Source organism: Mugil cephalus, chromosome 6, assembly GCF_022458985.1.
Source record: "Mugil cephalus isolate CIBA_MC_2020 chromosome 6, CIBA_Mcephalus_1.1, whole genome shotgun sequence".
Lineage (NCBI taxonomy): Eukaryota > Metazoa > Chordata > Actinopteri > Mugiliformes > Mugilidae > Mugil > Mugil cephalus.
Window position 1 is genome coordinate 12,286,260 of NC_061775.1, and position 16,246 is coordinate 12,302,505.

At 43.3% G+C, this 16,246-nt stretch overlaps 1 protein-coding gene across 34 annotated transcripts in view; it reads right to left on the reverse strand.

Annotated features, from left to right (window-relative positions):
• Window positions 1-265: 265 nt before the first annotated feature.
• Window positions 266-16,246, reverse strand: part of kif1aa (kinesin family member 1Aa) — a 34,588-nt gene continuing 18,607 nt past the window's right edge. For 5 of the 34 annotated variants that reach the window (XM_047586637.1, XM_047586633.1, XM_047586636.1 and 2 more), the window contains 26 exons: window positions 15,253-15,564; window positions 13,251-13,369; window positions 13,043-13,149; window positions 12,809-12,944; window positions 12,264-12,426; window positions 12,088-12,178; window positions 11,886-12,004; window positions 11,737-11,792; window positions 11,397-11,612; window positions 10,410-10,518; window positions 10,218-10,284; window positions 10,043-10,127; window positions 9,846-9,951; window positions 8,257-8,283; window positions 6,292-6,315; window positions 5,795-5,909; window positions 5,543-5,676; window positions 5,392-5,453; window positions 5,157-5,302; window positions 4,682-4,870; window positions 4,468-4,539; window positions 4,248-4,369; window positions 3,882-4,025; window positions 3,589-3,781; window positions 3,379-3,497; window positions 266-3,300 (listed from right to left, as the gene is read on the reverse strand). In XM_047586637.1, the coding sequence (XP_047442593.1) occupies window positions 3,258-3,300; window positions 3,379-3,497; window positions 3,589-3,781; window positions 3,882-4,025; window positions 4,248-4,369; window positions 4,468-4,539; window positions 4,682-4,870; window positions 5,157-5,302; window positions 5,392-5,453; window positions 5,543-5,676; window positions 5,795-5,909; window positions 6,292-6,315; window positions 8,257-8,283; window positions 9,846-9,951; window positions 10,043-10,127; window positions 10,218-10,284; window positions 10,410-10,518; window positions 11,397-11,612; window positions 11,737-11,792; window positions 11,886-12,004; window positions 12,088-12,178; window positions 12,264-12,426; window positions 12,809-12,944; window positions 13,043-13,149; window positions 13,251-13,369; window positions 15,253-15,564 (3,076 nt within the window). In that variant the 3' untranslated portion in view covers window positions 266-3,257. The remainder of the gene's footprint in view (window positions 3,301-3,378; window positions 3,498-3,588; window positions 3,782-3,881; window positions 4,026-4,247; window positions 4,370-4,467; window positions 4,540-4,681; window positions 4,871-5,156; window positions 5,303-5,391; window positions 5,454-5,542; window positions 5,677-5,794; window positions 5,910-6,291; window positions 6,316-8,256; window positions 8,284-9,845; window positions 9,952-10,042; window positions 10,128-10,217; window positions 10,285-10,409; window positions 10,519-11,396; window positions 11,613-11,736; window positions 11,793-11,885; window positions 12,005-12,087; window positions 12,179-12,263; window positions 12,427-12,808; window positions 12,945-13,042; window positions 13,150-13,250; window positions 13,370-15,252; window positions 15,565-16,246) is intronic. The other 29 variants (XM_047586630.1, XM_047586638.1, XM_047586655.1 and 26 more) reach the window with 17 other exon arrangements.

The window sequence follows — 16,246 nt, forward strand, 5'->3', positions numbered from 1 at the left end:
CAACTTTTGATTCTGTCGCCATGGTGACAACCAGGAAGTCAAACTGTAGAAGGTCCGAGCCTCTAAATAAGAGCAGATATATATATTAATATAAAGTCTATGGTGTAGATTCAGCTTTTATCAGGCTACTAACTGAAAAGTTATGCTTTGTACCAGCTGATACATAGATTTGTTAGTTGTTAATGGCAATATTGATTACTTACACCTTCATACAAAAGTACAAAAATAATGCAATATTTCATATCAAGAAGAGGCGTCAAGTTGGTTTGTGTTGCATAATTTCCATGTTTATTTCGTATATGACAATGTGTTTTAGTGTACACAAACATCTGACGCTAAACTCCAACACTCAGAGACACTGACTGAACTACTGCCCATTCAAGAGTTTGCAAATGGGTGCAACTTTATAATACACTGTTCACAGCAATCATGTTTATATACAATGCAAAGTCATTTGAAGAAAAGAAAAAAAAAGAAACATAACTGTATGAAAAAAAAAACAGATTGGATGTGGAAGCACAAAAATGTCAATATTCCTTGAAAGGGGAAGGATTAGAAAAAGACGCTGTGAAGGCTGCTAGAGCTTGAAGGTGAAGGTAGATATTGTGAAATAAGAGCGGAAGTGTGACAGGAAACCTACAGCAAGACACGATGCCGAGCAGGGTCATAGTTAACCACCCCCCTCCCATACATTAGTGGACAGATTATTACAGGTATGTCCCACAACCTCCGTATAGTTCCCTACAATAGATCTATCCTACAATCAATAAGGAACTACAGGGTGCACCCAGAAGACCACAGAAGTCAACGCAACCATTTCAGCATAATAAGTATTTTCAACTATTGTTGTACATTCGGTGTGAACTTTTTGTGCCTGCACCAACTAAGGTTTGGTTGTTTCGGATGTGATGCACATTGCAAGGCCCAATAAAAACATGAATAATCTCAATTTAGAGACTAGAGTGGAGGAAAGCATGTATTTTCTATCATTTTTTTGGGGGGGATTTAAGGGGACAGCAATGAGACAACACAGTGTATGAGACAGTGTAAATGTACGGTACAGCAGGGTTTTCCTGTAACGATGATGCTATAGCTGAATTAAATACAAAAAAAAAGTCTCTGCCAAGTGACTCTGATGAAGGATTTTCATCATTACTACGACAAACCCTTTGTTACACAACACACAAAGGTTTGGACTGTAAAAAGTTTTTAACCTCAAAATATGTCCACGACACACAGAATACTTTAACATCTCAGGAAATATGCTCGTTGAGTAAGCTATTGAATGATCAGATCAGTAGCAAACATAAAACCATACTGAACTGGTGTTATACGTAAATACCCCTCATCATTAGACAGAGCATAAATAGTAGTTGTGTGCAGGTTCAAGACAAAGGTGCAAGTGAAATGTCACCGCTCTCACTGAGCATGCTCTCCAGGCTGGCTGACCTGAGGCATACTCCCCAAACCAACTCACACTTCACTTTCAGATTGACTTTAACCAAAATGCAGAGTAGTATTTAAGATTAGCTGTAGGGGTTAAAACAGAACAGCAATACAGTTTTGCAGCTTTCATGACCGACTGTCGACAGGACTGAGTTTGTTTTTCTCCATTCATATTTATGCTTAACGAAGAGCTACGTGCCTGTTGACAATCCTGAAACGTGTTAAAGGAGGCTTTTCAGTGACTAAACATTCAGTATGCTCCGTGTTGTGGAAAGTCCACTCATGACATTTGATTGCTGTATTAGAAGTGCAACATTACTATAAATCGAAACCATCTGCACGAATGTGCAAGCGGCGATGACGTAAAGCGGGAAAGTGATGATATGATCCACAGAGAGAACGTTATTTTTAGCAGCATGGAGGATGTAGTTTGAAAGCAAATGGTGCAGCGGCATACTGTACAGTATGTTTGAAAAGAGAGGCACTACATTTAATTAATATACACGTATCATTCAGAAAACCAGCTTCTTATTTTGTACTGTGAAGAACAGTTTAGGTTTTTTTTGATTTAATAAGGTAGCCTTGTGCAGCAGAGGATGGTCAGAAGAACACCTTAATATTCTCTACCTAACAATGTACCATTATTTACTTTTATAGATGGATGCTAGCTGGGCTAAAGGTCAAATGTGTGACTACCATAATCCTAAAGGAGGGAGGATGGTGTTATTCAAGTAATCTTCACCAAAAGGAAACTGGCCAATGTTCATCGTTAAGTCGTTGTTAAATTGGTTCAACAGTGTTAACTGTGTGGTGACGAGGTCGTGTCATTCAAACATTTAAGGAACTCATTAAAAAGTGCAGTGTGCAGAAATTGCACTGGACTACTACTTTAGAAATATAAATGTCTTTGTAAATAATAAATACATGCAGAAATAAATAATAAAACGGTTAAATATCTAAATATATCACATTTTAAAACAAATGAAATTCAGGGAGAAGAATGAGATCAAAGTGGGAGACTGAAGGTGACGGTGTTCGATTACTTATAGTGTGAATGCGGATACCCTCGGTGTTCCTACGAGAAACTAAAACGTAGCCAAGAACGTGAAGCCTACGATGATATGCCATTCCCTTGCCAAGCTGTGTGTGCTTAAGTTTCTAAGACGTTTTTAGGCGGCGGATTACGCGGTGTCAGGATCCATGGACCAGAAAGAAGAGAGAAACATTCTAAAGAGACACACTCGACTTTTTTTTTTTTTTCATGTTAATGTGTATTTTCAGGCTGTATGTTGTATATATAGCTGTAGAGTAGAGAAGAATCTGCATGTTTTTCTATTTACTGATGCAAATGTAGCAATGTGCTCCTCACTGACATGGCAGCTTTTTGGTAAAGACACATGTCACTGCAAGTTTTTTTGTTTTTTTTTAAGGAGTAAATGCATAAGGCTCGATGTGTCACTGACAACAACTACAGTACATTACCATACGTATGTAATCTGAAAGAAGAAACTGTTGCCGCCCCCCGCCCTCATGTTCTTCCACTGACCAGCTAACTCCGGCACAGAACAGTGACAGATTTTTGAAGAGGTTCTTTAGACTAAGAGACTTACACCGCAGCAAAGGCCTGACACAAAATGGGCGCTCGAGGTGCTGAGGACACTAGTGTTAAACTGAGAACGTACAGGGGAAAGATAGTTGTTGGTGACTGTGGTGGTGGGGGATGGGACTCAGCACACAGGGAGGGATAAGGACAAGGACCTATGTACATGTTAGTCTCTGCGTCACGCTTCCTGCTTTTGTTAAGCCTTGTTTCACATCCTCATCTGTCCGGCCCGTCTTCTCGAAAGCTTTGACCTGAGAGGCAGACGAGGAAACGCATGTTTAGTATAAAACAGGTTTCCTTTTTAATTTTTTGTCATCGAGATAAATTACCTGATAGTTCCAGCTAGGAGAGGGTTGAATGCATACAGCCAGTCGTGCATCTCCTTGTCATTAGTGGCTTGGAGTAATATTCCACGATGTTCTGTACACACGGCAAATGTGTTCGGGGTCTGTCGAGAGAGACGCAAACACGTATCACAGCACGTCGGACGTTTAAATGTCGGAGCAAGGGAACTCGGAGCGGTTCGGCTCATCACCCACCTTCAGCATTGCCTGCTGGTCCTCGCTGTACTCCACCTGGGCAGATGACAGATTGAGAATAGCGCGCTCCACGGTGTCTCTTTCCGTGTTGTAGATGTAGACGTACGGCCGACGCACGACGACGTAGCGCTTCACCCACCCGTTAGTTTGCGGCTCCAAGAAATGTATGTAACCTTTCTTTGACACGATGGGGCTGGAAAACGGGAGATGAAATACGACCACATGTGGAACCAGGAAGGTTGTCTTTGGAGCTCAAAGTGATAAATACTTCGGAGTGATTGCTTCAGACTCACCTCACTCTAATTTCCTGGATATCAGGGACAAATTTACGGGTCCGAGGTTTGGTTTCAGAGGCTCCATTAACAGACTTCTTGGCCTCTGCATCCTGCTGTGTGTCAGGGCCGGGGCTGACAGCACGGGAACGAGGCGTAGGTGGTCTGCAGCAAAAAAAAAAAAAAGTAAAGGCTTTGAGTTGTAGTAACAAAGCAGCTCCCTACGTCTTAGGGGACCGAAGTACTCTGCAGTGAGCGAGCATCATTTTATCCCCCTGCCAAACGTCTGCAATACATTTGTCGAAACCACACACACACATCAAAAGTTACTATGATGAAGAGTCGCTGCACAACACAACAACCGTGAACGTGTAGTCAGGGGCCGACCTGAGTTCAGCATTGCTGTAGCAACCTTCGACCAGTGAAGGGCATGTGGAGGAGGGTGTGATTGTGTTAAGAGCAGAAACTGAAGCGGAGTCTTTTAGCGTCGTGACAGACATCTCAGAGATCTGTAAGACACACAAACGCACAGTTGTGGATCATCAACGAGGAGCCAATGAAAAGAAAATGGCAACCGGATTTTCTCCCCGAGGATTTTAAACACTACCTTGCTTTCACTGGCGCTGACACACACGTGGCTGTATTCTCGATTAAAGGAGTGAGTGAGCAGCCGCAAACACTGCATGAAAAAAGGGGACAAAAGGGAGGAAAACATTTCGGCGTTAAAGGCGTCCGCACGTGTCGGGACTCTTCTGGCTGGGAAATATAGCAAGGGCAGCCCAAGTCAAACCTGAAATTACATGTTCGCAAATATAGCTGACCTTGGCAGCCAGCTCCCTCTGCCTCTCAGTGGTGATTTCAGAAGCAGAGACGACCTCATGGTCGACCTCAGCAGGTTGCGGAGACTCGCTCAGCTCCTCGGTGAGACAGGACTGAAGGGCCTCCTGGCCCATGAGCAGGGTGGACTCCAGTTTCTCCCTCAGCAGGAGGTAATGTTTGGTTTTCTCCACCTGGGAGAACAGAGGAAACATCACTGACATTGTCCCTTGCCTAAACTTTGGAAGAAAAATATATATTTTTAAACAAATTGTCCAGAAACCCAGAAGCACAGGATGAGATGGTTTCTCTTTGCCATAAATCACACTATTATATTACAAAGAATGAATGATGTAACTGACTGTCCCTTATTTCTTTCTTCAGGAAAAAAAACAGCACACTGGGTCTGTCTGACCTGGCAGGTTCCTCTAGGTGTTCATAAAACTTTTGCAATAAAAAAAAATAACATATGCCCCTCACATCTTGGAGGAGACTGAGCTTCTCCAGCTCCCACTGGTGGTCCAGAATGAGGCTGTCGCTACGTGGCCTCCATCCAGCCAGGTTTTCCTCCCCACGGACGTAGGCCACGGAGGTGTCCAGCACCCGCCTGCGTCTCCTCTGCATCCCTGGTGTGGGACAGATGCGACATTGCTTTCTGCAATAGTGAACTTAATGACTAACAGTGAACAGAACAGTGGGTGTTCTTGACTCTTACCTGGGCTTCCTGTGTCTGCCAGGTTACACAAGCTGACCTCATAGACTCCTGTTATACGATTTCTGGGAAAAAAGAGAGAAAAAGGTCTCTTGTCTCATTTTACTTTAATATAGATATTGACTTCTTTTGTAGTTCGAAATGTCCTACTCACCCATCTGCAGCTCTTAAGCTTCCAGTACCGAAAAGATTGCGGATTGAACGGGAAGCCGAGAGCTTTGCGTCCCGAGAGTAAAACACCATGCAGATATCTTTGGTTATGACCGCAGGCTGTGTGCAGTTCTCCATCTGCGATTGATAAAAGAGGAGGGATTTTCAACAGCGCTCCTCTGGAGCAACTAACACATTACCTCTGATGCTGTAAGATCTATTTCTGTTTCTGATGAATGCAGGCACTGTGTCGTACCTCCACGTAGGCCGAGAGGGTCATGTAGATCTTCTCCCCATATGGAGTGACTCGATTGAGTAGCAAAGAGTTGTGCATGGAGCTGTCCCAAGCAGCCTCGAAACGGTAGAAAGTCCTGAAACGGAGCCGGCAAACTGAATCAGCGGTCGAAATTTAAACTGAGATTAGATTAGCTATCAGAGCTAAACTGTGTTAAAGTTTATACTGTAGATGTAAACATACCAATCAGAGAAAAATAACTTTAAAATTAGATATGATACATGTAGAACTTAATGTCATCATTAGTTAAAAAGGTGTAATGTACTTCTCAATAGAAACAGGTTTACTACTAGCTAACACAATAGTCTTGCATGCAACAGGCTGAATGAGGTGAAGCTCTGCTTTGTACAAAACACCACAGAGAAGCGAAGGGAGATGAGATGACTATTAGTACAGAAAAAGGAAGGGGAGGTGCGAGATACAGCCAGACAAAATGAGGGGACAGGGCAGTGAAATACCTATGGTCAACTCCCAAGGAAATGCTGTGAGGAAGAAGAAATCAGCAAAAGAATAGAAAGTGAGAGTCAGGAAGTATGCTGAGGTTGTGCGCTTGTGTGACTGGGATGGTGTTTGTCTTTTGTTCACGCTAATATCTCATCAGGTAAACACTGTCATGGATAGTACAGGTCACCCATCAGAGGTCACTGAGGAATCACACGGACACGGCTCATCTGTTTGATGCGATCTGTCATCCTGCTCAGCCACTGAAAAGGTCAAGCAGCAGTTCACGACCATTCCTCAAGCTAAACAATACTTCTTTCTGTTACGCCAGTGATTTACTCCATACATCGATGTACACAATATTTCCCCGCGTCACCCGGGGGGAAATAATCACACGCTGAAACCAGTTAATATTCTGGCGTGCGGCCCGGCGCAGCCTTAAATCTAAAAAAGATAATTCAAGCAAGGTTTGTGAAAGGAAAATGTTTCTGCGAGCCACGAAAACAGGCTGAATGGACTCTTCATGAGGTTCAGATGTTGGCCCACTGGCCTTGGACTGAGGTGACCTTTTGGGAAAGTGACAAATGTGTCACCCGGTAGAAAGCAAACAGCCGTGCAATGAGCTGACGCCGTAGAAACGAGAACTCCCCGCCGCTCCGTGTCATTACAGCGGTTCAGCGCAAGATGCCCCTTATTTTTTGCAAGTAATTAGCAAGTTCATTAACACGCACGCAAATTCGCACATCACACTTCAACACATGCACACTTACGTCTTTCCCAGAAGGAGAAACCTGTTCGCTTACACTACAAAAGGGCAATTTCCTCTTCACACTGCACCAACATGTGCTTCTCTGCAGTTTACTACCTCCTAAAAATGTGGGAGCCAGCATTGAAGTCATGCTTCTGGCGTAACATGTGAGGAGCCGTTTGTTTCTGGTGTTTGGCAGAGTTTCACTGAGGTACCAGAAAGATTTAGAAATATTCACAACATTGCAGCAATTTTGGGTAAAGTGCTACTGCTGAGGTAATGGTTCACTGGATTACATTTTAATAGACGTATTTGAATTACGTGCCAGAGCGGGTACTGTAAATGATGTGATCCGTATTACAGCACTTGAGTAATAGTGGGCGACCAGAGTTCCTGTTAATATTCTGTAGCTGTGATGGGAAGTCTCCGACTCTCGGGATTAGAGGTAATGAGGTAAAACAATAATATCCATGGAATCAAAATATTGCTTCTTCACAAAATTAAAATGATAAACTGAGTGGCAACATTTTACCACAAATCAGCATTTTGCAAATAATCTCGCTAAAATCATGACGCTTATAATTTCAAACTATGTTTTTTATAATGGATTACTACCACCCTCTAGTGGGAAGACAAGTACCGACACGTCTGGTTCTTTGGAAATGGTTCAGTTAAACCACTGAACCTCATTTAATCCTGTTTGATTGAACATTGATGCCTTTAAACTCTACAAATAAATTACCATCTTTAAACAAGGAAAACCAAGGCGGTGTAAAAACAGTGGCAGACTTTATAAACTGCTTCTTCCCCACCCAAAAAAACAATAGAAGATTGACCTGAGTTTGATTTGTTAAAATCACTTTCTCATTCGTAAATTTTTGCAGCAGAGAGAGTTTGATACTGGCCCCACGACACCTCCAGCAGAGACACAGCCAAGGACAGTCCACTTGAAGCAAAGCAGAGCCATGCAGACCCTGTCCACCATAAACCAAACTAAAGCCATAGTTCAAACACACATCCAGCACAGCAAGAGGACTGGGGACATGCAGAACGACGCCCCTCAATTTATATGAGGGGGAGAAAACAAAGAGGCGCAGGTGAACAGTAATGACAGAGTAGGAAGGAGGTAATGAAATCACTGAAGGCTGACAACAAATAACAGTGTGTACAGGATGTTGGAAGGATGAGGTGTTTCTGAGACTTAAGAGCATGAAAAGAAAGGCAAATAATATACCTAGGCATGTCCGAATCAAGAAACTGTCTGCAAAAGCAAAAAAACAACAACATTCTGTTAGTGGATTGGAGGGAGAAAAATGTTAGCATCCATGTATACCTTGATGTTAGTGTCTGCAGAGGCCACACTGGACCTCAGCTGACCTGGGGCTGAGCCTTTCAGCTTAACTCTTGGCCACTGAGACCACAACAAGCACTAAGTGTTGGGAAGGATCGTGAAGCGTCATGGTCACTGAGAGGCTGATTCAGCAGGGAGATGGGTTAGTTTGGAGCGGAGCATTGTTTACTTTAGATTAGAAGTTTGGGTGCAAAAAAAAAAAAAAACAGACTCAAACCTCATTTTAAATATAACAATACACCTTAATGTACCTGAAACATGGTACTAACTATGAGTGGTACCAATAATACTAATAATGATACTTTTGTTTGGGAGAAAACTGCCATCTACACAACATATTATTAACTCCTGTGACATCTACTGCCCTCTACTGGCCAAAACAAAACTGAACAATGCACATTTCACCATAATGCTAAAGTTGTATACCATTGCTAATACTTGCACTTGTTGTAGAAAACCCAGAGCATGTTTTTCTCTTAAATAATCACAGCAATAACCTTTCCAAATGTTTCCTTTGGTGAATTAATTGAACTTTGTGAGTGTGAGTATGATGTCAGTGATGCCACTGGTAGTGAATCCGTCAGAATACATTGTCTACAGTATCAAACAACATGGAATATTTGTCTAAGTTTGTTCGTCATAAATATCAGGAGTACAAGAAATGTTGTCTGAATGACACTGTGTTGTGTCTTTAAGTAGCTTCAAATGTGACTATATCAAGACTTGATATAGTCAGTATAAGCTGCTGGATATCTTAAAGACATGCACTTTTATTTTAGTATTGGGTTGAACTAATTAATATAGCAGCTCATTCAGTGTTTCGGTAAAATTAGAGAAATTAGAGACAAGGTTGTCAAGGTCTACAAGCCGTATTGTGGTTAGTAGATCTCATCACGGTGGACAGATGTGATGGGTTGTTAAAGGAGAGGTGGTGGTAAACACGGTGAGATGCGACACACAGGTGTAATAATGACAAACGGCAAGGACACAGATTAACAACATAGAGGGTCGCGCAGCCAGCATGGACAAGTGAATTCATAACTACTTGTGCGCCTGGTGAGACAAAACATTTCAAAAAGATGCTTGACCAACTCAAGGAAAATTTGATTCTCTTATGGTCACTCTGGACGTGAACTCCTAAAGCTACAAAGAGCAAACTAGATTCATGCAGACCCATTGAAAAGCCAAGAACTCAAAGGAACTCGCTGAGGTTTCTGGTAACATTAGAGTTGTGCCTCAGCTGCCATGCTGTTCTTGGTACAAGTACAGCTGGTACTTTATGCCATGCATTCGCCCGTGTGTTGTGTTCCAGTGCAGGAGCTGCCACAGCAGTATTAAAGCAAAGAGAACGTTACTGTACAGTGGTTTCCAAATTCAGCCAACCTGCCACAGGTTTTCCATCAACCATATTTATTCAAGACATTTAAATAGCAAAGTTCTTTGCCGTTTAATTGTAACACATCAGTACATACCTGTCATCTTGCATGGGCCTGACATACGCAGAAGACAAGATGTTGAGAGAGAGAATGTTGGGGTCAATGATGGTGTCGTCAGCTTCGGGGGTGTTGCGCAGACGTCCTGAGAAAGAACAAATGCTTCATTCAAGAACAGCTCATACAAACTGTTGGTGAAATGTTTCAGGGTTACGACGCCTGGAAACCAAACTCACCCACAACAAGTTCACGGACTTCCTTCCATTCCATGTCTCCTGCAGATTCATGTACGATGGTGACGGTGATTCTCCTCTGGAGACCCTGTAGGAGTGGAGGAAAAGCAACGTGGTTAAGTTCAGGAGATCTGAAATACTCAAAACATGATATCTGCTCACAACCTGTCTGACGTACCTGGTGCAGTAAAAACGTGCCATGGCAAGGCATTCCTCCTCTGTGGTCCACCACGGCAGGGATGTAGCTGGGATAACACAAATGAAAACAAGCATCACAGATCAGGTCAACTGCTGGTGATTTACTGTACAAGATTTTAAACAAATCACTCCAAGTTCTACATGCTTGGCTGAAGTGGCACACGATACTCACTCTCCATTGGCCTCCAGCTCGCAGATCTCAAAGAAGACCATGAGATCATATTTGCTGTGGCAGGGTCCCGCCTGAGGACGGGTCACGGCCGTCAGCTTGGTGGCAGGTACTGTGTTGAAAGAGGATTACAGAGAGGGTTATACAGACAGGCGGGGCGGAGGAAAAATGAAAGCAGACTATGGGCTATGACAGCAGGGAGGTGACAACAGCTGCCTACCCTACAGAGGAAAGAAAGGGAAGAAAAAAGGAAATCGGTGATGCAGGGAGAGAGAACGCACTCAGTACGGTAGAGCTTTTGCTTTGTGACACCGCTCTATTGTATTCCTCTAATTTTAGTTTAGAAAGAGCGAGTCATCGCTGTTTGGGCCCATGAGTTGAGCCCAAACTGCAGCAAAGCTCTAATGCAGTCAGTGGTATGTTACACATATAATATGTCGTATGCACTATAATGTTTTTATACCGATTACGTATAAAGTACAGTATGGAAACAGCTTTTACATGTGAAACATTTCAACTTTTACATCTGCAAGATATGAACTCCAAAACCTCTTCTATGTAGTACCATGCACTATAGGTACATTCTCATCTGGGAGATTATTGTTCATGACTGACAACTGTAAACTGTAGAAGAAAGGCATGGTGATCCAGTTCAAAAGGAGGCTCAAAGAGGGTACTGCAAGGAGAAGGCACCACGTAGGTCAACAGTGAACACACAGTACACCCGAAAGCCAATCCAACATTAAGAATCCTGACACTAGAAAACTCCCCTTTTATATCAATTAACTTTGACAGCAGCGTTTAACAGTCAGTAACTAGTGACTGCAACATACAAAACACTGAAATATATTGATAAAGAACTGCAAAAATGAATTAATTATAATGTGGCGTAACAGTTACTTGGTTTTGGAAAAATATTTTAAGACAAACCCTTGATATAAAAAGGTCGACAGTGACAGGATTCTCTTGGATCTGACATCAATAACCAACCCGGCTTCTGAGCTTTAATAACTGAACAGATAGAGGTGGGTGGAGCAGGCAGCTGAGCTCGCTCGTTTCCTTCCAGTAAGAAGGAAGCAGCCAAGCCAGCGGCAGACAGAGCGTGGTCTGACAGCGAGTCCACCAGCAACCCATTGAACACATCTGGGACCAGGTATCGGATCAGCTCCAGTGATTTCTCCCGGTCCGGCGAGGCATCAGTATCCACTGCTCACACCCAACAACATGAAGCTGAGATGACATGCCTTGCAAGCACACTGGTACAAAGACATTGTGACATAAATAAATGGTGAAATTGAAGCGAAGCAGCTCCAGCATGGAGTTTATTTACCTGGTTTAGAGAGCGGCATCACCCTTGGAAACTGTCTTCTGCAGGGGCGCAGTGGACTGGACATAACAATGACACACAAATCCATGTTCAACATCTCTTTGTCTGTGCAGTAAATGTGATTCACTTAGTTTCATAAGCAGCCATTGTACCTGATGACGTCTTTACATATGGGAAGGAATGGCTGTTTCTGGTAGTGTCCAAACACCTCAAACACAATTGGCTGAGTCTTGATATAGTCAACAAAGGATTTAGTGACTTCCACAGCGATCTGCATGAACAAAAACAAAGACGTTAAGACCTATTCAAATCCATTAAAACATGACGTACAGTGTATGTGCTCATGAGTCTTACGTTCTGAACATGGTAGAAGCCCAGAGGAGGACCACGGCCAGTGTTTTTTAGGGGTTCGGTGGAGAAGGCCTCGTCATGGCGGTGGATGAAACTTCACAAAACAAAACAATTTATACATGAAACTGTTAAAAGAACGAGAACATGTACAGGTGAAACATTTTTGATGAACTGCTTACTTGAACTGGCAGAAGATATCAGCATATTCTGCAGAGATGCTGGAGGCCTGAAGGACGGTCACTCTGAAGGTGAAGATATTACCAATCCTCAGGTGCTCCGGAGTTGTATCTAGTGCACCATCCAGGCTGGCCTTCAGTGGATTCTCCGGCTCGTCCGCACCAGCTACGAGGAGCAAAAACAGGAAAAACAGATACAGATTGAAGGCAGGTGATTGAACCTGCTTTCTGCCTCCACAAACCAGGGATGAAGTATGTTAGGTTAGAAATTTAGGGGCTGATTTCTTGGCCACTATTAGCCCTCCTATCCCTGATGTACTGTAAGACTTCCTGCTGCTGTTTAACTAAGCCTGCTCCCAGAAGACCACATACATATAACTAATATTGTATTTGCATTTTTATCTGCTGCAAAACGTTCTCACTGTGAGACAAATAACAGATTATCTTACCTGTGTTAGACAATTATCATGTTGAGAAGGACACCATACACACACACTCAAACACACACAAATGTGACATGCGTCCTTTCATTCATAAATTACGATTACCCGCACATGTGTTGTTGTTGACTTCATCAGCTGATGGTCCCATTTCTGCGTTCTGCCCCTCCCCCTCCACTATTCGAAGCTCCTCCTGAGAAATCCCTGTGCGGGACAATCCCACAGAGCAGGTCTCTGACTGGAACTGAAAAAGGAAAAGGACGCAACAAACTGGTGAGCGTGTTAAGTGTGCACAGTTGAATCCCACGTCTACCCTGATAACGGCGGCGTGAGCTCCTCTACCTTTTCGTACTGCTGATCCTCGAATGAGATTTTGGCCGTGCCCGACTGCCTCACTCCCGAGCCGTAGTCTGGAGCTTCCTCATCGGCTGGAGGGAAACACAGAGCACCTTCACTTCACTCCCTCCAGAAGTTACACATAGCTTGTCCAGTCAATCGAGTCATGCAGTATTGGTCTCGGCGCCCGTGAGGCTGAGGATCCGAGCCTTACCTGATATGGCCTGAACGGCCACGCGGAGGAAGCCCTTCACCTCTCCCTTCTCGCTGACGATGGCCACACGGTGGACCAGGGGCACCGGGTACAACAGATTGCTCAGATAAACAAAAGCCCTGCACGAGTAGCGAGAACACAGAGGGGAATAAAAGAATGTTAAAAACAAACGAGCCAGGGAGCTGGGTCACACTTGATAAAAGTTTTCACTGGACTGGACAACAGAACACAGAGCTGCAAAGCAACCAAACAGAAGCTGGGACGGCTCTTGCGACGGCCATGGCTGCCCTTTACTTTTGCTTTGTAGGGGCTTTTCCTCACCATCCATGAATGATATTATCACTATTATGGGTGGCATGCAATATCTTTAGACTTTTTTCTGGTTGGTGAGGCTAAGGAGCATGTGTGTAAGGCTAAACTTTCTCTTTTGAGTTCTTTCAAAATACTGAAAACCAGCTGAGTACTACTACAGCTGGGGAGTAGATGTTTTCCTTGTGATCAATGACCTGATTTTGCATGAATTAATGATCATGTGCTACTGTCTAAAAACATGCCTCAATAGGAAAACACTACACTACTGAGACTTTGAGGCACTTATGCATTTATGCAATATTTGAAAATACTTAAGGGGTCATGACAGCCTACATTTTCAGAAATATGGGAACAACTATCTTCTCTTTCATGGTTTTCTCTGTCTTGAATTTAACTACAGCACCAGGGACCTTTTGGTCAGGGACCATGTTTTCCATGAGCCAATAGGGGTAGACATTTAAGGGTGGAGAGTGTAAAAGGGGGAGAGGATTATGACAAGATTGGTGAGGTGCAAATAAGGCATGCTCAGGACAAAAAAGGTGAACAAAAATGCTTTCGACTTTTCGACTCAAAGGAATCAAAAGCAAATGGAACAGAAATCATCATACGCAACATGGCTCAGCTTGAATAAAAACTGCCAACAGCTCGACATACTGTATGCTACACCAAAAACCAACGAATGACACCAGAAATCAAAGCGCACCTCCTGAGGTGGTAATTTGTACAAAATAAGGGGAAATAGTTCACCCTCAGACGTATTCAAGTAGAAATTGACAAAAAAAAAAAGAAAAAGGTCAAAATGAAAAGACGTGTGCTCTGGCATGCCCAAAAGAGACAGCTGCGGTAGAAACCAGCTCTTTCATCTTGAGATTTTGAGTCTACCTTGAACGTTTCGCTTCTTCATATGAATAGTTTTCAGACTTATTCAGGCTTCATAGCACAGTGGGTCCTTGTGTTACGCAAAGCAGAGGCCAATATACTCCATGAAAATATCAGTACTTCAGCTAGTGAATGCCATTTTTATCTTTTTCCACAAATCTCAAAATCGCTGCTTGGATTTCAGTAGAACCAAGTGGCATGAACTGAGCACCAGCCTGGACCGACTTGACGAACTTGTTGGTAAAATTGTAACATGAGCGGAAAGCATTTAGTATTTAGTTGGTGCAAAAAAAGCAAAAATCAGACAAGCATCTAATTAACATGTGATTAAAAGCAAGCCCAAAAATGTCTACTCCAGTTTCCACTTAGGAAATGTGTGTAGTGAACACTTGTGACAATGACAACTGAGAAGAGACACTACAGTGGCTGGTTTTGATTTTGAGTGGTAAGCAAGTAGTGATTGCGAAGGTGAAACTTGGAAAACAATGTTGAAGCTGTACAAATGAAATCCCCCCAGCTCCACGGTGACAACATTATCACCTGTCCTAGTGGGGCAGTAAAATGAAAACAGAAAGACGTCTACGAATAAACCAAGAAGCAGGCTCAACTCAACAGAACGTGTGAGGTAGCCACCAAAGAAAACTACAAACCCTCGGATGCACGGGCAACTTTCATGTCCACAACAGACTATTGTATTGTGTTTGTGTCATCGGTTGCATTTTCTTTCACCTATGCTGTCATCCTGAGACCCTGCGTCTCAGTGTGAAAGAGCTAGTTTCCTCCATCAGCATGCTCCTGAAACCTCACCAACCTTCCCACTACACTGAATAATGGTGAGCGGTCGTAAAAGGGATCCTGGCCTTCGCTGGAGCCACGGCAGAGCTCTCCCTCATCATCATCATCATCATCATCATCATCATCATCCTCTACCCCGAGCTCCGAGCTCGGGTCGTCCAAAAAGATATCATCGTCCAGGTCCTCCAACTCCTCCAACTCCTCCTCCTCCTCCCCTCGACCCTCCCGCTGTGAGTCAGCCAGCTCAGTAATTTCAGAGTTGGAAAGGGTTGGGGATGGGGTAGGGTCACTCATGCGTTCGCTCATGCATGTGTTGAAAATGGGGTTTCTGGTGTAGCCAGAGACATGGGAACTAGGTTAGTACAGTTGGATAGAAAGAACACACTTCAAACAAGAGGGGCGGTAGAGAAATATATGGACCAGACCACAGGTGAAAATCTTCCTCCGTCGCTTTGAGCTGCCTGGTTCAATGGAGACAGTTTAGCTGATGCAGAAAGGAGATGGAAGAATGCACACATGCTACACATGTCGTGGAAGGTATTAAACTGAGTTTAATGAGTATTTGATCATAAATGAACACCTATGCAGCAAATTTCTGCAGACTCACTGTAAAACTAGCCCTCCATCACAGGTCTACTGAAACTGGTAAACTGAAATATATATATATATATATGTCGTTGGATGGATACAGTTAAACATTTCAAATAATCCTGCCTCCATTCTTCAGGGAAACATCAAAGTAGATGTGGAGCGTTTGCCTACATGCACCTATTCTCCCCGTCCCCTGTGTGGAGAGATGTAACGATTGAGCTGACAAAGGACATTTTGAGATTACTGCCTAATCATTTCTGCTTGCCCTGCAGGAACTAAATGACAATAAAGCTTTAATATGCTGAATTTTATGTAACAAGGGAATGTGACTTTGTGGGACCCATTTGCAAGAGAGAGAGAGAGAGGGGGTTGTGCAGAGAGAGATGGGGAGGCTATGTGCCAAAGTGTGGGAGAAAGAA